The sequence below is a fragment of the Drosophila subpulchrella genome, chromosome 3R, assembly GCF_014743375.2.
Source record: "Drosophila subpulchrella strain 33 F10 #4 breed RU33 chromosome 3R, RU_Dsub_v1.1 Primary Assembly, whole genome shotgun sequence".
Classification (NCBI taxonomy): domain Eukaryota; kingdom Metazoa; phylum Arthropoda; class Insecta; order Diptera; family Drosophilidae; genus Drosophila; species Drosophila subpulchrella.
Genome location: NC_050609.1, coordinates 13,177,519 through 13,198,837, shown reverse-complemented (window position 1 = coordinate 13,198,837; position 21,319 = coordinate 13,177,519). Strand labels below are relative to the sequence as shown.

Here is a 21,319-nt window from a genome sequence, read left to right as displayed (position 1 = left end):
TTCAATTTGATGCTGTCTATAAAGCTTTTCCCAACGGTCACTTCTCAATTAACCTGTTGCGTGAGCAGCGCTCTCCAAAATTCCCGCTCTCAACGCAATTACAAAGGTAAAAAATAATCAATCTGCCCTCCTGTATCTGTATCTGTAGCGGTGGCAAGTATCTGCAGAATGCTGCATATGCTGCACACCACATGTCCGGCTGAAAACTTTTCACTCTCCAGAAATCGGAAACTTTTCAGCGTTCGCCCGTCCAAGTCCAGCGAATCGAAAATGTATATGATACGCCTCAGTTTATTGACGTTGGCCGCCCGTGCGCAACGTGTTCTTTTCCATTGTTTTCATTTCTGGGGGGGCTATCACCGTATAGTTTGTTTATTTTCGATTCCGCGCTCCCATCGTGTGAAAGTGCAGCTTGGCTAGACTTTTTTCTACGGCCTCTAATAGTTGTAATTTGCACTAATTACGGCGGCGATGAACGATTTCGGGCAGTTCGTAAGTGACTCAGGTTCTGGTTTCTAACTCGGGGTCTTAAGTTTCAGTGATATGCAAATTCCAGCTATATAAGCATAAATAATACATTTTTTTTTTTTTTTAGTATAACAAATTTATTTATTTAACGTTGATCAGCCAACTTAATGGCTATAAAACGTTGTCTACGAAGAGGAAAAAATTAACATGGAAACATAACAGAAAAGGAGATTAACAATATTTACAATAATTGAACAATTTCATTGCTTTAGGACTCGAGAGACCTGACGTCCTCTTGTCCAGAGATCACCGGGGTGCCTTCGCTTTAGTCTTCTTCTCGTCTTCATATATGCGTGCGTGCACTGCGGATGCTTTATCTAACCGCAGAAAGTGGAACTATAAAAAGAACACAAAGCTTCGTCCTTGACCTTGCACATCTCTCAGGTTCTCTGGAGCACTCTGAAAGCTCCTGCACCGAAAGTGAAAGTTTGAAGGCCCTTTCACACCCCTCCACCCAAACAATAGATAATTCCATGCAAATTTACATCTCCATAAAGCCCTTGAATGTTTGACGAGGGACTGGCAAGCCAACCCCAAGAATAAATGCTCTAATCTAATCAGCCCCGAAACCATTCAATTTTCCTAATCACATCGATTGGCTGTAGTTTGGACCTCCAAGGTACGATTAGCGTTAATCGCTTGGGTTATTTTGGGTCCAAGCAACATGTGAAGCCTCTATTTTAAACTAATTTGTTGTGATATTTTAAAAAGCCTATTATACGCAAATAATATAATGGGTATAATCTTGAATGCTTGAATGTTTTAATAAAACAATGATTATAATAATTAATTTTAAATACAAGATATAACACTCGTTAATAAAAGTATTGGGATTAGTTAAAATCCATATTTATTAACACATGTATAAAATTAGTTTGCAAAACATTAAAGCTGTCAAAAACGTAGAAATCTTAAAATAAACAAGTCATGTAATAAGGGTTAATATCAAAAATGAGTTTATGGATTTAAAAAGCTGCATTGTTTTATAAGACTTTCTTTATTATATTATATATATATTTTATATATTATTATTATTTATATATTTATATATTACTTTATTTTGTTTAAGGCCAAGGCCCAGAGCCCCAAGTTGTTGCCATTTTTGGCAACCCTTGTCCTGTATTTCTCACTGGTCAGGAAGGATCCCCGAGGAGAGCTATGGACCACAGTGCTCAAATGTCTGCCAATTGTGGCTCTGATGTTCTATGTGGTGGCCAAAGGAATTTCGCTCAAAAAAGAGTACGATTTAAGAATGCTTATGGGCTTTTATATTTTATTTTCTATATTATTTTTACAGGTATCGTCACTCACTTTGGATTCTTTTGGGCTTGGTCTTCTCCTGTGGTGGCGATGCCCTGCTCAATATAAATCTCTTTCCATTTGGAATGATCTCGTTTGGAGTGGCGCATGTGTTTTATATTAGCGCCTTTGGGTGGAAGCCCGTAAAGTGGCTTATTGGATCGGTTCTCTTTGTGGCCGTCTCACTTTGTAAGTTCTTTTTAAGATATTGTTTAACTCAAAGTATTTGTAAATTCACCTTTTCTTTATAGTTGTTTACTTTGTTCACAAGAATCTCGACGAGATTCTCATCATCGGAGTGCCGATCTACTGTTACCTGATAACCACAATGCTCTGGAGATCCCTGGCCAGAGCAGTGGATTCCAGGAACTTTCTCGCCGTTTTCTGTGCCATCGGAGCCATTCTATTCGTGATCTCCGACGCCCTTATCGCTGTCACCATGTTCGTGGGCGTGCCTTTGCCCTGCGCCCGCCTCCAAATCATGATCACCTACTATGCCGCCCAGTTTGCCATTGCGCTGAGTACCGCCGACGACGGTCCTGCGCTCCAGTGCTCTCTTCACAAGAAAATCAAGTGAAGTTAGTGCCCCAATGCTCATCTATTGGAAACCCATAGACAACATGAACGCAACCACCAAATTTAGTACTTCCAAACCGTCTAGAATCTAGAGAGTAATGCCATTTACGTGTGTTTGTTTCCCCATCCCTGTAGCATAGTGTAACCAAATATTTATTCCGTTTTTTTGGTGGATGTGGAAACGGATCTTAGTAGAGTTTATTAGATGTTTGTTGACTTCAAAAGTAATAAATCTATTTAAATAAACTTCTGTGTATATAATTTTTATTAAATCCAATGTTTGTACACCATTAAAAAGTTATTTAAAAAGGCTTATCCTAAACAGAATTTTCAGCAACTATCTAAAGATTGTATGCCAAGCCATAGGACGAACTAATCGTCGCTGCTGTAGCTTTCCTCTGAGGTGGAGTCCTGGCGAGCGCGTCTTCCGCGTCCCCGCGCAGGAGTTTTCTTGGTGGCTGCTGGCTTTCGACCGCCTTTCTTTGTTCTGGCCGACCTTGCCCTATTGGCCTGGCCTTCGGGATTGACTTGATCGCCGGGTTGCGCCGCTGAGTCCGGATTGACCTGCAGGCACTCGTTCAGTCGGTTTTCGAACTCGGTGACCACAGCTTTGAGCTCCGGTTTGGCCAGCTTATTGGTGTTGCTGATAATCAACTTGAAGGATTGGTAGACCTCGTCCACCTGGACCTTATCTTTGAAGTGCTGCAAGTTGTCCATCAGCTTTTTCACCGCTCTCTCGTTGTAGGTGAGCAGGCCGAGGCAGTAGGCAATATCGCGCCATTGACGCTCCACCCGCGTCACCGGGAAGCGCAGGCACAGCTTCTCCACCAGCGTCTCGATCTGGCGGTCCTTCTGGATGAGGCCCAAGATGTAGGACATGATAATGCGGTACTTGTCCTCATCCAGGTTAAGATTGATGTCGCCCAATCGCGAGATGATGTCCGGCAGAACGTTGTACAAAATGTTCGACTTGTTGGCAATCTCCTTAAAGAACTGCTTCGTGATATTGCGAATCTCCTCGTTTCCGTCCACAATGCAAAGCGCCATATCGGCGATTTGGCCCTTCACGCGTATCATCTCGTTAAGGATTAAATGGGAGAGCATTTTGACAGCAGTCAGTCTCAATTCGGTGTTTGTTTCGTGCAGCTGGGCGTAGAAGTGTCCCGTCCATGGCTCGATAATGTTTGGGAACCGGAAAGTAAGATCCGACAAGCCCACCACTGTGTTGCACTTGATCCGGATGTTCTTTGTAAGGTTGAGGATGTTCATCAAGAAACTCATGTTGGATTCGCAGAACCTGGAGGACACTGTCATCAGACGGGCCAGTGCCAAGGTGGCAGCCTGCTGCAGCTTGGGATCTTTAAACTCTCCAGGACGCTTGCAAATCTCTATGATAAATGGAGCAAGCCTTGACAGCAGGGCTTCCGGGTTGTACAGCAGCATATCCTCGCAGATGCCGTGAATCTCCTCGGCAATGTTGTCCTCGGCAGTGGCTCCCACCAGATCATCGTCCGGCTCCTGCTGCGGCTCCGCCGCCACTCCCGACAGCCTCTTGCGCACCTCCATGGCTGACAAATTAAGCGTTCGCCTGGCCGCATTTTGCGAACTTCCAGCCTGTTGATTTCGATTCTTACGCTCTTCCAGCGCTGTCAGTTCGTCGCGATACTTCATGTTGTTGTAGATGTCCATGTCAAGGAAGATCATCTCCTTGATGGTCATGTAGCCGATGCAGAAGACCAAACGTGTGACCAGAAAAACGGGAATCAGACTGCCCTGTGTCTGAGTTAGGATATCAGTTTGAGTCTGGGTGGGATTAAGGGTTTGCGAGTAGGGAATCTCCAAGGGCTGAGATTCCCGAATGTTCTCCTTATCCGCCACTTCTGGGGACTGAACCAGTGCAGCTCCCTGCTTGACCAGCCAGCTCTCGTTGAATCGCTTGAGCAGAGTCACCACCAGCTGCTGGGCAATCACATCCGGCGCCTGGCACATCCTGTAGAAATACTCAAAGACACTCATGGCCAGACCATCAAAGTCCGACAAGTTCTTGTGAAAAAAGAAGTCGAGGAAGAGCCGAGTGATCTTTCCCACGAACTCCGCATCGCTGTTGTGGCGTTTGTAATACTTGGCGTTGTTATTCGCATCGATGGAGTTTACCAGCAGCTGCAGGCAGGAGGTGAAAATGCGCGGATCGCGACGAACTCGTTCACCGGCGGCAATGTCTTCGATGATGGTGGTGTTGGCCGAAACAATGCTGGCTTTTGTTTGCGAAGCCATGATCAGGAGCTGGAGCGACAGGCGAGATTCGTTGGCGGTGGTGCCCTCCAGTTTTAGGGTGAAGCGCTCAAAGAGCACCGTGATGACGGCGGCGTCAATATCGCCCCCAGCCACCCACTCGGCCATCAACGACTCCAGGGCCGTATAGTGTCCGTACTCGATCTCTGAGAGAAACTTTGACAGGTTCTGCACCACACGTATGGCGTGAGCACGGCCCGTTTGATCCGTGGAGAATAGAACCCTCTTATAAGCATCGGACACGGCATCACGCTTTTCCTTGTCTGAGGACCAGACCAGTTGCAGCATTCGCTGCATTCCCGATTCCGTGCCGTGGATTCCGAACATGTAACCAGTGGTGAATAGGTCCACTGCCTCGAAAACATCCGTGTTCGTCTTGGACATGAGCATCTCGTGAAGTTTGGGAAATGCGGAAGTCATCAGCGTTGCAAAGCCGATGCTGTCCTTGAGGAACTGCACCGTTTTGATCTGCTGCAGCATCTCCTCGCTCTGGAATTGAAGTTTTAGTTAGAAGAGATTCTGTATACATTTATGCAAACACCTACACTCTGTTTAAATCCGGCAGCTAGCAAGTGATATGTCTTAAGCAAAGCCAGCAGATATACGCAATGCTCATCGTGCTTTAGCAAGGAGCTGAAAGGTAAATACATTTATTTTTAAATTTAACTATCTTTAATGGGCGACCTACCTCATACTCTGGTTTCCAGCCAGATAATCCACTTTCCGCACCAGAACAATGACATCCTTGTAGTTCTTTTCGCGCATCAGCGGCACGATCCTCTCCAGCAAAGTCTCGTCGGTCTCGTCTTTGTCGAACTGCATATCGGGAACTGAAAGAACACAATCGGCTTTACAAAATACTACTCAACTACTTTATTAACTTGGACTCACACTCCTTGAGGTTGGCCTCTATGCAAGGCAAAAGTTCGGGTGCCAGAGTGCTAAACTCATCGTTGAGCCTCTCCTCCTGCTTGCGCTCTTCCTCGAGCACCTCGTTTAGTTTTTCCATCGCCTGTACCTCGTGCTCATGTTTGGTTCTTAGCTCATCTAAGGATAGTTTGCTGGAATAGGGATTGCTCTCAAGAGCGGATTTTATCAGCTGCATGGCGGCACGCCGCACCAGCGAACTCTTGTCCTCCAGTCTTCCAATGGCCTCGTCCAGCACTCTGGTCAGGAAGTTCAGTGGGATAGCATGCTGCACTTTCAAATGGTGCCAGATGCTTAGGACTTTGGAGCGGACGTGCGCAGATACATCCAAAATGTGGGACATCAGGTGCTCGAGGAACTCATTACGCACTTCCTTTAGTTCCTCGCTGAGATCCTCCGAGGTCAGTTCACTGACCACCGTGTCTCCGATGATCTGCAGCACACAATTGCGCAGTGTGTGTGATTGGCAGTCCAACAGGTCATCTGCCAGCTTCTCCAGATGGGGAATGATCAGAGATGGCGCGATGGTCGAAAACTCGGCCAGGAAATTAGAGAAGTGCTTGGACACCGTTGAGTCGGAGCTATCCAGCTTTAGGGCATCCACAATGCTTTTAATGAGGATCGAGAAGACTGAGGAGATTCCGTATTCCTCATGCAGCAGTAGAATTCCGGTGGCCACGGAAGCGGCTGCGTGCTCAGTGCCACGCAGGATCTGCAGGATGCGTACGGGAAAAGTCATGGCCTGGTTGAAGCGTTTAATCGAGGTGCCCAGAATCTGGAAGATTGTGTCGAAGACATGCCTGTTGTCCGGACGGAGTGGTAGCATCTCGAGTGTGCGATAGCAGATGTCGCAGAGTAAACTGTGGGAGCAGGGCATTATATATTTAAAGTAACGCGTTTTAGGGTCAGTACGTACGTTATGAAATCCTCCTCGGCGACGGGCGGACTCCAGAGCTTCTCCAGTGGGCACTGGAGCACATTAAAGAGCTGCACCAGGAACTTGCCTCGTTTGGCGTCCCAGTTGGGAAACTGCTCCAGCCCTTCCGCTTGTTTTGCCCGCTTTTTCTGGACATTCACCTGCTGATCCCGCAGAGCCTGCTGAACACTGTTGTTGATCTTCTTGACGGTGCTCACTTGGAGGAACAGCGTCATTTTGGTCAGGTTCAAATAGCTTTTGCGCTGCTGGTTGGACAGGGGCTCGGTGGCCGTCAGCAGGGGCTGCAGATCCTGGAACAGCTTGTCCACGGTCAAGTACAGGAGGTCGAAGGACCTCATCAGATTCTGCGAGGAGGCGGCATCTGAGCCACGAGCCTCGATGATCGAGTAATACAGGTCGAAGTGCTCGAATATATAGAAAGGATCGCCCTGGTGCACTTTGCGCTTGCATTCTGTAGGGAAAGATATCAGGCTGAGTTTTCCACAACGGTACGCATTTTAAAAAACAACCGCGAAAATCGGACACTAACCTTGAAGTTTTGCGGGAATATCGGCGCTGCCGAATATCTCCTTCACGTAGTACTGGTCGCCACTGGAGTTTATGAGGTCGGAGGAGTTGAGGGGGAGGACGAACTGGAAATCGTGCGTTTCCTCCATCACAAGTACTTTTTCATATATTTGCAAGATAAAAACGTATTATATTTCTAAAAAGTGGCGTCGTCTATAGAGATGGACGCATTCCCCGCCAAATCGGTTGCATGGAATCGGTTATCGGTGATGGCACTCCAACAGTGTGACCATAAAATACTTCTATGCTCATTAACCAATAGGGTTAATCTAGTATAATGGGATATATTTAATTATATAGGATAAAAAAAGTTAAGACCATTAAAATGTATATAAAAAATAAATATATAAATAATTAGATAGACATTTTTTAAATTTAATTTAAGCTGTTGTTTAAATAATAAGGGAAATGCATATTACTTTTCCTAAGGAATCCCCCTAATGCAAATATGTGAGGTATCGATAGTGCTATCGAAAGTTGTTCATCTCTACCATAGACGCCGAGCAAATTCCTGCGCCATTGCATTAAATCAGTTTTAATTTAAAATTATATAGCTTTTAATAAATAAAAACCCACCAAAATATTGACAAAATGCGTCCGCCAGAGTTCAAGCTCAACAATCCGCCAGAGGACCTCATCTCCGCCGTGAAATTTGGCCCCAAATCGAATCAGTACATGGCGGCATCCTCTTGGGACGGTACACTCCGGTTCTACGATGTGCCGGCGAACCAGATGCGCCAAAAGTTCCTGCAGGATGCGCCGATTCTGGACTGTGCCTTCATGGTGAGGTCTATCTATACATATTTATGATCCACCCCACTAACCCCTTGATCTGCAGGACATTGTGCACGTGGTCAGTGGCTCGCTGGACAACCAACTCCGTCTCTTTGATGTGAATACCCAGACGGAAAGCGTGGTTGGTAACCACGCCGAGCCCATCCGATGCGTGGAGCACGCCGAGTACGTCAATGGCATCCTCACGGGCAGCTGGGACAAGAACGTGAAACTGTGGGACATGCGAGAGAAGCAATGCGTTGGCAACTTCGAGCAGAACAATGGAAAGGTATACTCCATGTCCGTGATCGACGAGAAGATTGTGGTGGCCACCTCCGACCGCAAGGTGCTTATCTGGGACCTGCGCAGGATGGACAGCTACATCATGAAGCGGGAGTCCTCGCTCAAGTATCAGACCCGCTGCATCCGCCTGTTCCCCAACAAGGAGGGCTACGTGATGTCCTCCATCGAGGGCCGGGTGGCCGTGGAGTACCTGGATCATGATCCCGAAGTGCAGCGCCGTAAATTCGCCTTCAAGTGCCACCGGAACCGGGAGCAGAACATCGAGCAAATCTACCCTGTGAATGCCCTGAGTTTCCACAATGTCTACCAGACGTTCGCCACCGGCGGCTCCGATGGCATTGTCAACATTTGGGACGGTTTCAACAAGAAACGCCTTTGTCAGTTCCACGAATACGATACCTCCATCTCCACGCTCAACTTTAGCTCCGATGGCAGCGCACTGGCCATCGGCTGCTCCTATTTGGACCAACTGACAGAGACACCGGCCACCGTACCACATCCGACGATTTATATACGCTACCCGACGGATCAGGAAACTAAGCAGAAATAAGTGCTTTCATTTATTTGTTTATGGCGTTAATTATACACGACTTTTCAAAGTAAGCCACTCTTTAATAAGTACCCACATCAGTTTTCCCAGCACAATCGCAAGTTCTATGAAACTCATGACAGAGGCCCCTATGTAAAGACTTATGATGCCACCAAAGTTGGCCAGTAAATCTAGGTTAGTGTGCTTCAATTTTGTTATGATTTTCGTCATCACACGCTGGGCATAATAAATCTGAGCTTTTATCAATGTATCTGTAGAGTTTTTTGGGCTTTAACAGAAGGAAATTTCGTTAGGTTTAGTTTAAGGAGTTGTACTTCAGACTTACTAATCCAATTTGCGCACATTGAGTTTCATTTTGTACTGCCGCGAATTGCAGTTATCAGGGCAATCACATAAATGTCCCCGTCTTGAGTCGTTAATGTACATATCCTGGTCGCCCATTTTCACATAGCTGAAAATATCGGCATTATGGCCCAGACATTTTGCATCCACAATTCCGCATTCACGAACACCCTCTGAAAGAATAACTTGAGTAATGAGTAATATGTAGAAGAACTCATATTTTTCTGTTCCTACTAATGGGCGGCAGAAAAGCTGGCGTGGAACAATTGCAGGTTTTTATTACGACCTGGTGAAGGCATACAACCAGACAATTTTCCCGATTATAGGGCAAGAAAGTGTCCTGGAAGTTTGTTTTTTTTTCGTTCTACGGAGAATTGATTTGTTACCGGTTGACGCTACTTGTTAAGAACCTTTACTCACATCAAAGTAGCAACGCCTCTTGCTGGGACTCATTTTATACGTGCTTGGGGAGGTTTCCGTGACCATTGGATGTACAGCCACAAAGTTCTCCGTATCCGGATAGAGATGGTAGGTCATCTGATTCGACCACTGTCGTGGTTCCTTGATCATTAGCTGTTAAAAACAAATATGATCCGTATTTTGCAAATTTATTAACTTTATATTTACATTCATTCCAAAGGGCATTTCCACGTCGGCCTTCATGTAAGGATAACTTGCGTTAATAGTGAACTTTAGGCCCGATTCCTCTCCAGCGGTGCTCAACTTGTGCGGATAGAACTTGTTGGCTATTTGCTTTTTCCGGGAGTGCTCCGATATTAGAGAGTTAAAGACCCAGCAGTGACCCTTCTCCGTTTGCTCCGGCACAAAAAGCTTGCAGCAATCATAAGGAGTCTCATCGAAGAAGCAGGAATCGGCAACAAACAGCTCATCACATCGATAGGCCACGAAGTTCAACAGCTGCGCCATCCTCAGAAACCCCATGGCCGTCAGATTCCTTTTGGCCAGATTCTTTGCACTGTTAAAATTGGAAAATGTAACCAACTCAAGGACGATGAGAAGCTGGCGAAATGTTTCCCGGAGCTCTGCATTCGGGTTTCCTGGCATAAATCGGAGTAAGGCAGCTGGAGCTCTCTGCCAGTTGACATGGCTCCATGGACAAATGGCCACGGCTGGAAAATCAATGTGGTACACTGGCAGCTGGGTGGTGTCTATCAGGCTGACCAGAATCTGCTCACTATGGCGATGTCTCAGCACGGAGTATAGACTACATCCCGTGATACCCGCTCCCAAGGCGATAATTAGCCACAGGCAGCGTTGCCAAAGACGCCGCTCCCCGAAGACGTGCTGCATTCCATGGATGGACGAGTGCGCGAAGGCGCTGCGCAGCCGATCCTTGTACGATATCCCGGGTGACTTGTTCCTGAATCGGAGTAGTCCGCGTTTTGGCCGCGGAGACACAAGTTCTCTGGTGTACAGCAACATGACGAATGGAAAAAGTTAGCTAAAGTTATAGTTAGCTGAACTGGATTCATTAGCTGCCGAAACAATAATTGAGGAAAAAGTGTGGGTTCTATCTAATAGCTACTTGGATGATATTATAGTAGTACGATATTTATTATATTATAGTTCTATTCAAATAAGATATGTTGGTACCCATTTTTAGGTCGATATTTCTAGTATTATTTTTATGATGGTAATTTTTGAGAGAGAAAAAAAATTGCATTTGTAAAAACATTAGTAAATTCAATCATCTTGAAGAATCTCTTTCTCCCAGAGTATTAAAAACTCAAGATCTCAAGTTTGTTGGAAAGCCATTACTTTATTAACTAAAATTAAATCTTATCAGTACAGTCGTCCCATTAAGACCTAAACCTTGGGGGCCAGGCTCTTCTGGATCAGGGCAGCGTTCTCCCTCAGCAGGCAGGTTGCTCCACGATAGGCCCACTCGCAGTCACTGGACTTCTGCTCATTCTTGTCCACACAGGCGGCCAGGGTGGCGTGGAAGGCCTCGTTGTGATCGGCATGGTTGCCCACCAGCTGCTGGTGGATGTGCTCCACATTGAAGCCGGACTGGGCATCGAACAGGCCCCACTTGGTGAACACGCACTTGATGTAGCACTGGGTTTTCTCGTCGTTGGGGTACTCCCACTTCTGGTATTTCTCCACCAGATCGACGGGAACGGCCAGTTCCTTCACGCACTCCTCCCGATAGGTCAGCATGTCGAGGCGGTTCTTGACTACATAGTCAGCAGAGGCCTTTAACCCAGAGAAAAGGCAATTGATTAGATTTGGAATTCTCTGGATCTGGATCACAGGGTTATCAGGAACAAACACTCACCAGGCCAATGAGCACACAGATGGCAACGAAAACCTTCATTTTTGCTTTCTTTAACTTGTTTGTTCGACGATCAAGAGGAGACTGTTCAGAAATAGGGCCATACAGCCGCTATTTATACCCCTGCGAGGGAACAGATTCGGGTTCGCGATTGGACTTGGTACCTGAGGGGTCTCCAAGGCAAGATTATGCTTCTCAATTCAGTTTTTTTATGCTCAGCTCCAAACATAGGGAATTTGATTCTTTTGTGACGCTGGGCATTTAATGCTTTTGTGGTGGTGACAAGTGGACAACAAAGAATTTCTGGATGCCGTCTAATAACCTCCATGGGCTGGGAAGCTGATAAGACTGCTCCCCTTTAATCTCTCGCAAATTGGCACGTTTATTTTTAAAGATTAATATTACAATTTTTAGCAAAGCCAGCAGATTTGAGAATCGTATGTATGCTATGTAGGCACTAGAAAAAAATGATCGGTACTAAAAATCATCTATTATTTTGAACTTTCTGTTTGGTTAAATCTTATAATAATATTTTTTGTTTCTTTGATAGCACTGCCATTTTATAACTATCTTAAACATGAAATAGAATATTAAATAAATATTTGTATTTTCCAAGTGCACGTAAACAAAATCTTTGGAGTTGTATACGTTCTCATTCGATACCCCTGGGTTTTATTTCGTCTTGTTAAGGCGCAATTGAAAATTTTCCACTGCCTACACAGGTAGTTAAACTCGAAACGATTTTCCTAATGCGCTTTTGTTCTCATTTTATTTATATATGTGCGTATCCCAAGAACCAGGTGTATAGTGTGTTTGTGTGTGATTCGATTACAGGTAAGTATGAAAACGTGAGAACGCAGCTGCGAAAGGTAGGGATATCATAGTTTCAAGTTAGGAGTTATGGGGTAGACGGCAACAGGCAAAGTGATCCAAGAAGTTATTGAAAAATCCCAGAACCGATATGCCCATGATCAGACCTGCTATTCCTCCATAGGAAACTGTGGATAATGGGGGTGATTATTTTATATCATAAATGGAATCGAGTCCATTACCCATTAGATCGATGAGAGTGAAACGCAGCATAGAGCGATAGGAAAACAGGGTCTCCTCCTGAAAATACACATCTATCTCAATTTCCTCATCATGGGCGGTGGGGGTGCTTAATCTTTCGGTATAAGTTGAGGTATGGTACTGGGTATGATCACACTGGGGAAAACATCCGCAATCAACGGTGGTAAATACATTATCCCGGGACTCTTCGATGATGTTGCTCATGGAAAACAGGGAAACTAAGAGAAAGGAAAACAAAATTTATTACACTGAGAAACTTGTAATATTCATTCAAAGTTAAGTCTCACGTTTATGCTTATTAAAGCAGTATAGATCCTTAACACCGCAAATCCTTCGACCGCTGCTTCCCTTGGCATCGGTAATATTTTCATTATTAAACGTGTAACCTTCTGGTAACTCTAAAGAGCAGTTGCACTTGATAAAGATATAGTTAATGTGGCACTTGTAGATGCATTCTGAACGGGATTGATTTAACAGTATGACTTCGTTCTAAAGGGAAAGGGATTAAAAAGTGTAACACAGCTGTAATGATATACCTATCTTAATTGTTACCTCGAAAAAACAGCGACGCATATTAACCGGACGGGCCCGGACATCTATTTCGGCGGTAAAACGAAGTGGTTCTACGGGAATCACGATACGGTCCTCCGAGGAATAGTCAATACTCACGCCCAGATACTGAGTTGGTTCGTGTACTATAACCTGGTAGGTGTTGGGAAAAAAGAGTTACCTATGCACTAGTTTCTATTATATGGATCTCCGAACTCACCCCCAGTGTGTTTATTGTAAACTGGGTGTACTGCCTTTTAATCTTCACATTTAAACCGCTATAGGCGCCGCTGGCAGCCACTGACCAAGGCCAGGTTTCGTCCCTTCCCGAGGAGAGATTCGAATTGAACTCAAAGGCAAACCCATTGAAGGTCCTTCCAGGCCGGAAAATCTCACAGCAGTTCATTGGCTTGCGACGCCATTGGCACTCGGTGAAAAAGTGCTTGCAATTAAACTGCCAGGACTCAAGGATTCCCCAGGTCTGAAAGTTCCAGTTATCGTAGTCGGAAAACTCCGTGAAATTCTCCTCCATCAAACGGGCTGACATTGGAGTCTGCCAGATCACGGACTGGATCAAGTTATAGGCCTTGGAGAACCGTTGCGATTTCTTTGAAATATTTACACTGGTAAAGTTTATCGGGATAATGGTCACTGCTGGAAAATCGATCTCGGACACATGCATATCGGTCCGTTCTATGGAGGTCTGCACCCAGTAATAGAAGTACCGCTCTGAAGACAAAATGCTTACGTAGACAGTTGCTAAAGCAGCGATTATTTTGAAGGGGACTCTAGTGTACCTGTAGAGGAAAGAGGATTTATAAGATATAGCAGTGGAAGATTGGTGACGACTAGAATTGTATGATATTTTTCTAGATCTTTGCGCTTTAGTTAAAAGGCATATTATTTTATATCATTTTTTGTACATTCGCTCCATACTTAACTGTTCTATTTTAGGTAAATATGAGAATCACTCACCTCCTAGTCGAAACACATCTACTTTCCGCCTTCTTTTTCTGCTTTTTCGACGCCCGGTGGTCATCATCATTATCCTCTAAGGAAGGGTCTGGCTTCCAATCAATTTCACTCATTTCGCTCAACAGTTGAACTGTGACTGTGGGAAAGTCGAAGCTAATTGGCAGTTCTGCCCGCTAATCAATGAGTTCGTCTGCCACTTCTGTCAGCGGGCTTATCAGTGGCAGGAAACATAACTACTCAATTACAAAGCTTGTGAGCCATAATGGATGGCCTATCCGGTAAAACTTTGCCCGCTGCAATTACAAGTCAACTGGTCATTGGGACTGTGGCCATAAAAGGGTTCCCCAAATTCCGGCGAAAAGCTCAGTGATTGAGTGACTCGGTTTCAGAATGGCCAAGGGAGCTAAATCGGTGGAGGCAACTGGTTTCGGTGGCAGTGACAAGTGCCTCGGGGATTTGCTGAGGGTCCATTTTCGGAGCTATTGCGAAAAGTCAACGATTCACTGTGTTCGCTATCTGTACGATCCACAGTTGCACAATGTTGAGAGGTCTGTTTAGGCATCTAAAACTGAAATAGGGATTGAGTAACATTGATATCATGGACATTTTATGATTTTTTTAAATATATACTTAGTATTTTCTCTTCATTTTTCTATTATACTATTTTTACAATATTTTCTTATATATATTTATAAAAATGTCTTTATAATCTCTACCTGCAGACTCATCTGGTGTGTGTTGCTCATCATCAGCGTGGCCCTTTCCTGCTTCTTTTATCTTTTACTCTCCGAGCGTTTTGTATCCCAAAAGCTTCAGACAGTTGTCCATGATCCACAGTACCCGGTTTTTCTGGTTCAATTTCCGGCCGTGGGAATTTGTACGGATAATCGAGTAAATTGGAGCAAACTAGAGGCGGCCAAGAAGCAGTTCCTCCCAGCAAATACCAGCGTGGAACTTGTGGAGAGCTTCAGCAGTTTGGTTTCCCGAATGGAAACCCTTCGATTCGGCAGTTTTCTGGCCAATTTGGCTCAACTGGAGGACGACAATCTGGAGCAAGTGGGTTTTGTTAACCTAACCGAATTGGCCATGTTCCTGACCCTCCAGTGCGAGGACATCCTAGTCACGGATTCCTGCCGGTGGCGCAGTTCCTCCTTCAATTGTTGCGATTACTTTGTGATGGAGAAGACGGAGTTCGGATTTTGTTTGGTTTTCAATTCAGAGGTTTCTCCACGTTCCAAGGCAATCAGACAGAAGGAGGGATTTAACTTTTATCCCAGGCACAATGCCAAGGCGGGTCAAAGTACGGGATTGAATTTTGATTTACTTCTAAACGAGAGCTTCAAGCGACCCAATTCTCAGGCTAATGATAATGTTTATGTAAGTATAAGTATATAAATTTAGTTAAATAAATATTTACAATAATTCCATTCTCAGGTAATGATTAAAAAGCCTGATCAATTGAACAATGTGCTTTATTCAATGACCCAAAACACCGAGACCTATGTGACCGTACGTCCGGAACTCACTTGGACGGATGAGACCACTAGAAGTATTCCGCCGGAGCAGAGGAACTGCCTTTTTGCGGACGAGCAGAGTGAGTTGGATTCCCGTGATGCGGCCAAGAAATATGGCAAACCCTTTCAGCTCACCAACTGCCTAAATAGATGCCATGAATCCTACTTGGTTCAGCTCTGCAACTGCTCTCTACCCATTTTTTTCTTATACAACAAGAGGGGTAAGTTTTAAGTCCACTTAATGAATTTATTATCGTTTAGTTTGGGCTAGATTAAAATATTTTAATAGATTTAGTCTTCAAGTAACTTAATTTTTTATTTTTCTCATACTTATAATATTAACTACCAATTTTGTTTCAGTTAAAGAATGCACTGCAGGCAGCCTGCGCTGCTTAGCTCGGCACAATGGTGAGAGTGATTTGAAAAGATTAATTCGAAAAATTATAGCATTTCGCTGCAGACATTTTCAGCTACGATAAGCGGAGGGACGAGGATGCCCTTTTCAGTGCCACAAAACCCGGGATGACGTGTTCCTGTTTGGTGAACTGTTACCTGCTGGATTATTATACGGCCACGACCACACTGCCTTTGTCAGCCCATAAACTGTAGAGTTAAATGTAACCTCTTCTTGATTTCTTGAGGCATCTGAAACTATTATTTGCAGACCCAAGGACCCACAACAGAAGCTCTTCAAGGTGGATGTGCACTATCAAGTGGAAACTATACCCTTATACCGCACTAGTTTGGAGTTTTCCATTATTGATTTGATAGGTGAGATATATCAAATGGTATTTTATATATCAATATATTATGCTTGCAGCCAATCTGGGTGGAATCTTTGGCCTTTGCCTGGGTGCTTCTATGGTCAGTGCCTTCGAATTGATTTACTATCTGACTGTGGGCCTTGCCATGCATCTTTATGACAACAGATACTATGTTGTTTTGAATAAACAACTGCGCTTCAAGTGGCAAAAATTTAAGAGCTACCTAAAAAACGATGTCAATCCCTTAGCGGAGATTCCTGCAACCCAAAAGGACAATAGAGAAGGTAAATTGAGGCATCCCTTTAACCATAGAAAAAATGTTTGGTAAACAGATTGTATGATTCAGATATTATTTATTAAAATTTTGATGGATGTACTTAATTGGAGTTATTTTTCTCTGGCCAAATGGTACAGTTGTAATGGGAACCTGTTTTTTAATTTTTTTCTTGTCATGAATGTACATATAAAGACCAATAGAGAAGTAGTAGGCCAACTCAACGGCGCTAAGTAAAGAGGCGCCTAGAAAAAGTCCAATTATACCACCAAAACTAGCTGAAAGTATAAAAATACATTTTAGGATAAGTTTCAACAAGAGATAAAATTCGTAACTAACCCAGCAGTTCCACGAAGGTAAATCTCATGACGGTTTGATATTGAACAAACCAACCAGACTGATAGAAAATATCAATGCGCATTGTACCCGCCTGAGTATCGGACTCATTGTTACTAAATAGGTGTTTCAAAATTTGTTGGGAATATTAGAATGAATGTCTAATATAGATTTAATCTTTAATTCTTACTTACTCCAGTGGGGTAGTGGTATAAACCCGCTCAAAAATAAGCTGAGTGCAACTGGTAAAACAGTCACAAATCATGCTTTCGTTAAAAAGATTTTTTACATAATCGTTCTCCTCTGGATGGCGTTCAATACTAAAGGTTACTGTACACATGTAAAATATAGAAATAAATTATAAGTTATACATTATAAAAATAACATGATTAAAAGAAAAACTCACGTCTGTTGTCATAAAGACACTTGAAGTCCGAAGGTTTGCAGACTGTAAAGTTATCTGGAAAATAAGTTTTAAGGATTATTATAAAAATAATTTTATTTATTTATTGATAGCTTTAAAATATGGGGACCTAAGCTCACCAATTTCGTTCAAGGGAAAAAATATCGAGGGTGTGCAATTGCAGAGTTTAAGGACATGTTCCTGATGGCACTTGCTTCGGCAGTTACCGCCCCAATACTCGAATCCCCGCAGGTTTTTGTAGAGCGGACTGTCAGTTTCATCACCAAAGATACATTTCCTAACATCCGGGGGGACGGAACGGGCCCGTTCATTGGTGACAGTATAACGTGGTGTAATGCTGACCCTGGTATGTGACTCATGTGGCACATGGCGTATGACATCGCTCCACTGCTGCGGCTGTTTGATCATTACATTTATGCCCCTTTTTCCAGGACGGATGAGGGACCTATTTAGCCTAACGAAAACATCCAGGCCGGATCCTTCGCCATACTGCGCTATCCGAAGGGGATAGTATTGGTCCTCCTTCTTCAGATGGTTATACAAATATTAAGTATTAAAGTTAATAGAGTTTTGTTTAACTTACTGCTCTTTTTCGCGATACTTGACTAATTTCCGAGTTGAAAACGAAACAAAGGCCAGACTCCGTGAACTCCTGCTCAAATATTTCGCAGCAGTTGACTGGATTACCCCGCCATCGGCAGATTTTAAACAGATCTTGACATTTATACTGGACGTACTTATAGACTTCGCGTAGGTTAACAGAATCTAACATGTGTAGATTATTAGTCAGAGTTTCATTGGTGAAGAAACTAGACATTTCGTTCATCCGAGACAAATGAGGATCGCCTGCTGCTGTGAAGAACTTAATAAAGACGTCCTTTTTGGCGGCAGACACATTGGCACCCAGGAAATGCTCAACTGCTCCTTTCTCAAGAAGTTTCCAATTGAGTCGGTTTCTTGAACAGAGGCCAATAGAGGGAAACGGAACTCGAAAAATAGGTAGCATGGTGTTCTTAATGGTGGTCTGTATACGCACCGATTGGTAAACATCGCTCAGGTCCACGTAAACCATAATGGCACCAATGCTGGTGGTTATCAGAATCAGCAGCCATATAAGCCTGATCTCACAAAAATGGACGTTTTAAGATATAAAGATTTAAATTTTAAAATATAATGCATAGTAATACTCGTATAAAACCACAATTTGTATATCAAAGCACTTATATTTTAGGTTTCTTTATAATATATTTGATAGCAATTATTTAAATCTCACCTCTCGAATTTCTTCATCTTGGGATCAGCCAGATAGCGTATGCCATGTACAGAGGATTCTTCTGCGTAATCCTTGAGATACGGCAGAAAGAAACGCCAAAGTCTCCCCAACCGACCTCTAACCTTGGGATCCTGCTGGGTCTGGATGAGTCCTGATTTCCCCCCGAAATCCCTATAAAGTGGCTTACGTGGCCTTGGAAGTTCCAGAGGATAGAACATTACGTTTAGAGTAAGAAAGAATGTAGATGCTCTTCGCTCGACGGGTGCCAAGAAATTGGACATTCAAATTTAAGTTAGGCGCGGAGGAAGCCTCCGCAGCATTGAACTCAATCAAAAAGCAATTATTCGAAATGGTCAAGAGGGTGGCTCTGGATCCCAACTGGTTCTCCTGGTTCTCCCGCCCCGGCGAAGCTTAAATCACGCACACAATTAACACTTGAAGGGGGCAGTGCGGGTGGCAGGACACAAAGTGGACGAGGACGCGCAAGTTGTTTACTCAATTCGATTCAGGATGGCAGGACATCGGGATGGGGAATGGCGCAAGTCACTGTCCATTGGCAGCGTAATCCTCCGTTGGCTCCACTGTTTGTTCGTTCATTAAACGGAGCTGCGTCTACACTCAAAAAAAAACTATTTTTCATAAATTTGAAAAACAATTTTCACATATTTCTTGAAATGTTTATAAGTCTATCGGAGTTTCTGGTACTAAAACAACACAATAGTAAAGTTATAGAACTGAAAATCATATTTCAGATATTACTTAAAGTGTTTATCATAAGTTTTGTTTTGGCATTATCTTAAGTTAGAGACATCATTATTTTATAATAAAAAACGAATTTTTAAAATATTAAATATAATACACACATTTTGTTTCATAATCAGAACAACAATCCAATACTATTTCTAATTCAAACACTTCGACTTATTTTCCTCAGTGTAGGAGACAACGACTGGTAGTTGGAGGAGTCTGTGATACTTTTTATTGAGTGCTGGTCTGGTCAAAAGGAAAAGTTGGGGAAGATGTCGGACATTTTTGTCAAGCTTTCAGTCGTTTGTCTGTCGTCCCGAATTGTTTTGTGTAAACAAGTGAAAATATTTTCGATTTATCATTGCGTGCATTCCCCGTCCTTGTCAACTGTCTCCTTCGATTGCCGGGATCTCGATGGCTTGGTTGCGTGATTTATTTGGCCAACAAACTATGCCCCAAGTTTCTGATTTGATTTTCTGGAGTCTTGTGTCTAACGCCAGGGATTAAAGTCGTCTTAGGGCAAAGCGGATGATGGTGTCTCGCTCTAAGTTGGCTCTGCAACAGGAGAAATCAGGAAAATCTCATTGATATTCTGTTTATTATTTGATCTAAGTTAACCTACGACTTAAGCCTAAATATACTTTTGTCTAATTGATTTTATTGAACTTGCAAAAATGGGACTGAATATTTAAAATATTATATATTTCTTTAATATATTTAAGGACCTTTTCAATCCTATCCGGAAAAAGGGCAAAATGGCAACACTTTTATGCTCCTGCTCCTGATTACCCCCACAAGGACCCATGGAGAAGCACTCGCACACACGTGTAAGCCTGCTAATCCTGGCATTATGGACAACCCGAATGGTCGCCAATTAGCGTTGTGTCAATCACACATCGAGTCTCTTTGCTGAGATTCTGAATGCCAATTGATTTGCGCGCTCGTTCTCCATTTTTCGGTGATGCTCGGGGGTTTCAGGTGGTTTTCCAAACCGCTTAGGGGGAAATGACAAAATTTCAAAATTTTCACATTGATTGATGACCATTGAGTCTGGTATATCACTGTCGGCCTAGAGGGATTGATTTATGTGGCCTGATTTGACACACAAATTAGGAACACACTATTTTGGTTGGTCTGGCTTATAACTAGTTCATTGATTTTATTTGTGATGTAAAGTGAGCTTGATTTATTTCTTAAAAAGCTCTTTTCATTCTAAATCAATCTGCTTCTGAAAAAGTCTGCTGTTGTATTTTAGCTCCTCATTTCCAGGCATTCACTTTCCATCGCCCCAAGCCAAGCCGTCTAAAACTGAACACCGGTTCCGTGACTTTGAACTCTGAAAGGTAAGTTGAAACTCTTTCGATTCGCCTGATTAAATCGCCTGGGGTCGTAAAATAAAACCACCATCGCACTTCATTATAAACAGTGCTCAGGAAACACTGGCAAACCCAAATCTCCTGATGAGTAGTTATAAATAAAATTCGAGAACACACCCACACATGACACACTAAATCGACTCCGACCAGACGTTAATGACTTCCGCTTTCGCCAGAAACTTTCAGCCACACTTTCACTTTAACTTTGTGTCCCTGCGCGTGTGCAACAATTTTGTATCCTCGTCGTCATCAACATCATCGTCGTCATCATCATCATCATCTTGTTCCCTTGGCAGGGTTCAAGTTCATGTGGCCTATTAAGCACAGACACCCTGGATAGGATGGCAAAAAGTTAAGGCAATTCCGAATCAGAGGAGTTTCGTGGGACAGGCCACCCCGTTCAAAATTCAATCTCACTTTTATGAGCCAACAGAAACGTGACGAGGCACCGACTGTCACCGTCGCCGTGGAGTGACAGGATCAAGGAGCAGGATGAGGAGCAGGATGTGGAAAAGGAAAAGGAGATGGAGCGAGCACTGAATGTTGCCAACTGCCAGTTAGACTGTCAAGTGTCTGGCAAAATGCCATTTAAATATGCAAATTCGTTTTAAAAGCGAACTTTAAC

General features: G+C 43.6%; 8 protein-coding genes across 8 annotated transcripts; 3 read left to right on the top strand and 5 right to left on the bottom strand.

Annotated features, from left to right (window-relative positions):
* Positions 1 to 292: 292 nt before the first annotated feature.
* Positions 293 to 2,646, top strand: LOC119554382 (lysoplasmalogenase-like protein TMEM86A). Its single transcript, XM_037865265.1, has 4 exons — positions 293 to 492; positions 1,598 to 1,767; positions 1,826 to 2,016; positions 2,079 to 2,646. The coding sequence occupies exons 1-4, from the start codon at positions 472 to 474 to the stop codon at positions 2,402 to 2,404; spliced, it is 708 nt and encodes a 235-aa protein (XP_037721193.1). The 5' UTR covers positions 293 to 471; the 3' UTR covers positions 2,405 to 2,646.
* A 47-nt stretch (positions 2,647 to 2,693) lies between these two features.
* LOC119562382 (condensin complex subunit 1) lies at positions 2,694 to 7,298 on the bottom strand. Its single transcript, XM_037875555.1, has 6 exons — positions 7,089 to 7,298; positions 6,539 to 7,010; positions 5,587 to 6,482; positions 5,384 to 5,525; positions 5,241 to 5,328; positions 2,694 to 5,184 (listed from the first exon to the last, which is right to left on the bottom strand). The coding sequence occupies exons 1-6, from the start codon at positions 7,213 to 7,215 to the stop codon at positions 2,776 to 2,778; spliced, it is 4,134 nt and encodes a 1,377-aa protein (XP_037731483.1). The 5' UTR covers positions 7,216 to 7,298; the 3' UTR covers positions 2,694 to 2,775.
* Positions 7,299 to 7,625: 327 nt separating this feature from the next.
* LOC119563228 (mitotic checkpoint protein BUB3) lies at positions 7,626 to 9,003 on the top strand. The gene is made up of 2 exons (XM_037876533.1): positions 7,626 to 7,909; positions 7,965 to 9,003. Exons 1-2 carry the CDS (start codon positions 7,718 to 7,720, stop codon positions 8,751 to 8,753), a joined length of 981 nt encoding a protein of 326 aa, XP_037732461.1. The 5' UTR covers positions 7,626 to 7,717; the 3' UTR covers positions 8,754 to 9,003.
* LOC119563227 (pickpocket protein 19) lies at positions 8,765 to 10,598 on the bottom strand. Its single transcript, XM_037876532.1, has 5 exons — positions 9,723 to 10,598; positions 9,516 to 9,668; positions 9,330 to 9,459; positions 9,079 to 9,268; positions 8,765 to 9,021 (listed from the first exon to the last, which is right to left on the bottom strand). Exons 1-5 carry the CDS (start codon positions 10,536 to 10,538, stop codon positions 8,784 to 8,786), a joined length of 1,527 nt encoding a protein of 508 aa, XP_037732460.1. The 5' UTR covers positions 10,539 to 10,598; the 3' UTR covers positions 8,765 to 8,783.
* A 252-nt stretch (positions 10,599 to 10,850) lies between these two features.
* Positions 10,851 to 11,553, bottom strand: LOC119551340 (general odorant-binding protein 99a). Its single transcript, XM_037860649.1, has 2 exons — positions 11,395 to 11,553; positions 10,851 to 11,312 (listed from the first exon to the last, which is right to left on the bottom strand). Exons 1-2 carry the CDS (start codon positions 11,431 to 11,433, stop codon positions 10,923 to 10,925), a joined length of 429 nt encoding a protein of 142 aa, XP_037716577.1. The 5' UTR covers positions 11,434 to 11,553; the 3' UTR covers positions 10,851 to 10,922.
* Positions 11,554 to 12,204: 651 nt separating this feature from the next.
* Positions 12,205 to 14,112, bottom strand: LOC119562766 (pickpocket protein 28). Its single transcript, XM_037875959.1, has 6 exons — positions 13,987 to 14,112; positions 13,232 to 13,808; positions 13,015 to 13,164; positions 12,750 to 12,951; positions 12,444 to 12,680; positions 12,205 to 12,389 (listed from the first exon to the last, which is right to left on the bottom strand). The coding sequence occupies exons 1-6, from the start codon at positions 14,097 to 14,099 to the stop codon at positions 12,283 to 12,285; spliced, it is 1,386 nt and encodes a 461-aa protein (XP_037731887.1). The 5' UTR covers positions 14,100 to 14,112; the 3' UTR covers positions 12,205 to 12,282.
* A 264-nt stretch (positions 14,113 to 14,376) lies between these two features.
* Positions 14,377 to 16,592, top strand: LOC119562438 (pickpocket protein 19). The gene is made up of 7 exons (XM_037875626.1): positions 14,377 to 14,534; positions 14,709 to 15,363; positions 15,421 to 15,721; positions 15,861 to 15,908; positions 15,961 to 16,105; positions 16,165 to 16,271; positions 16,321 to 16,592. The coding sequence occupies exons 1-7, from the start codon at positions 14,377 to 14,379 to the stop codon at positions 16,590 to 16,592; spliced, it is 1,686 nt and encodes a 561-aa protein (XP_037731554.1).
* Positions 16,593 to 16,613: 21 nt separating this feature from the next.
* LOC119553396 (pickpocket protein 19) lies at positions 16,614 to 18,809 on the bottom strand. Its single transcript, XM_037863765.1, has 7 exons — positions 18,572 to 18,809; positions 17,882 to 18,416; positions 17,418 to 17,823; positions 17,281 to 17,334; positions 17,069 to 17,204; positions 16,878 to 16,990; positions 16,614 to 16,816 (listed from the first exon to the last, which is right to left on the bottom strand). The coding sequence occupies exons 1-7, from the start codon at positions 18,787 to 18,789 to the stop codon at positions 16,614 to 16,616; spliced, it is 1,665 nt and encodes a 554-aa protein (XP_037719693.1). The 5' UTR covers positions 18,790 to 18,809.
* Positions 18,810 to 21,319: the final 2,510 nt, after the last annotated feature.

Coding starts and splice junctions, on each gene's coding strand:
- LOC119553396 (XM_037863765.1), bottom strand. CDS start 18,789: ATGTTCTATCCTCTGGAACTTCCAAGGCCACGTAAGCCACTTTATAGG. Junction 17,824..17,881: donor AAGTATCGCGAAAAAGAGCA/GTAAGTTAAACA, acceptor AACCATCTGAAG/AAGGAGGACCAATACTATCC. Junction 16,817..16,877: donor TACCTTCGTGGAACTGCTGG/GTTAGTTACGAA, acceptor TTATACTTTCAG/CTAGTTTTGGTGGTATAATT.
- LOC119562382 (XM_037875555.1), bottom strand. CDS start 7,215: ATGGAGGAAACGCACGATTTCCAGTTCGTCCTCCCCCTCAACTCCTCC. Junction 6,483..6,538: donor GCCGAGGAGGATTTCATAAC/GTACGTACTGAC, acceptor CTGCTCCCACAG/TTTACTCTGCGACATCTGCT. Junction 5,526..5,586: donor AGAGGCCAACCTCAAGGAGT/GTGAGTCCAAGT, acceptor GTGTTCTTTCAG/TTCCCGATATGCAGTTCGAC.
- LOC119563227 (XM_037876532.1), bottom strand. CDS start 10,538: ATGTTGCTGTACACCAGAGAACTTGTGTCTCCGCGGCCAAAACGCGGA. Junction 9,460..9,515: donor AGAGGCGTTGCTACTTTGAT/GTGAGTAAAGGT, acceptor AATTCTCCGTAG/AACGAAAAAAAAACAAACTT. Junction 9,022..9,078: donor AATGTGCGCAAATTGGATTA/GTAAGTCTGAAG, acceptor CTTCTGTTAAAG/CCCAAAAAACTCTACAGATA.
- LOC119562766 (XM_037875959.1), bottom strand. CDS start 14,099: ATGAGTGAAATTGATTGGAAGCCAGACCCTTCCTTAGAGGATAATGAT. Junction 13,165..13,231: donor TTACAATAAACACACTGGGG/GTGAGTTCGGAG, acceptor AACACCTACCAG/GTTATAGTACACGAACCAAC. Junction 12,681..12,749: donor CTGCTTTAATAAGCATAAAC/GTGAGACTTAAC, acceptor CCTTTCTCTTAG/TTTCCCTGTTTTCCATGAGC.
- LOC119563228 (XM_037876533.1), top strand. CDS start 7,718: ATGCGTCCGCCAGAGTTCAAGCTCAACAATCCGCCAGAGGACCTCATC. Junction 7,910..7,964: donor TTCTGGACTGTGCCTTCATG/GTGAGGTCTATC, acceptor CTTGATCTGCAG/GACATTGTGCACGTGGTCAG.
- LOC119554382 (XM_037865265.1), top strand. CDS start 472: ATGAACGATTTCGGGCAGTTC. Junction 493..1,597: donor TGAACGATTTCGGGCAGTTC/GTAAGTGACTCA, acceptor ATTTTGTTTAAG/GCCAAGGCCCAGAGCCCCAA. Junction 1,768..1,825: donor GGAATTTCGCTCAAAAAAGA/GTACGATTTAAG, acceptor TTATTTTTACAG/GTATCGTCACTCACTTTGGA.
- LOC119562438 (XM_037875626.1), top strand. CDS start 14,377: ATGGCCAAGGGAGCTAAATCGGTGGAGGCAACTGGTTTCGGTGGCAGT. Junction 15,722..15,860: donor TTTCTTATACAACAAGAGGG/GTAAGTTTTAAG, acceptor ATTTTGTTTCAG/TTAAAGAATGCACTGCAGGC. Junction 15,909..15,960: donor CTGCTTAGCTCGGCACAATG/GTGAGAGTGATT, acceptor ATTTCGCTGCAG/ACATTTTCAGCTACGATAAG.
- LOC119551340 (XM_037860649.1), bottom strand. CDS start 11,433: ATGAAGGTTTTCGTTGCCATCTGTGTGCTCATTGGCCTG. Junction 11,313..11,394: donor TCTGTGTGCTCATTGGCCTG/GTGAGTGTTTGT, acceptor TCTGGGTTAAAG/GCCTCTGCTGACTATGTAGT.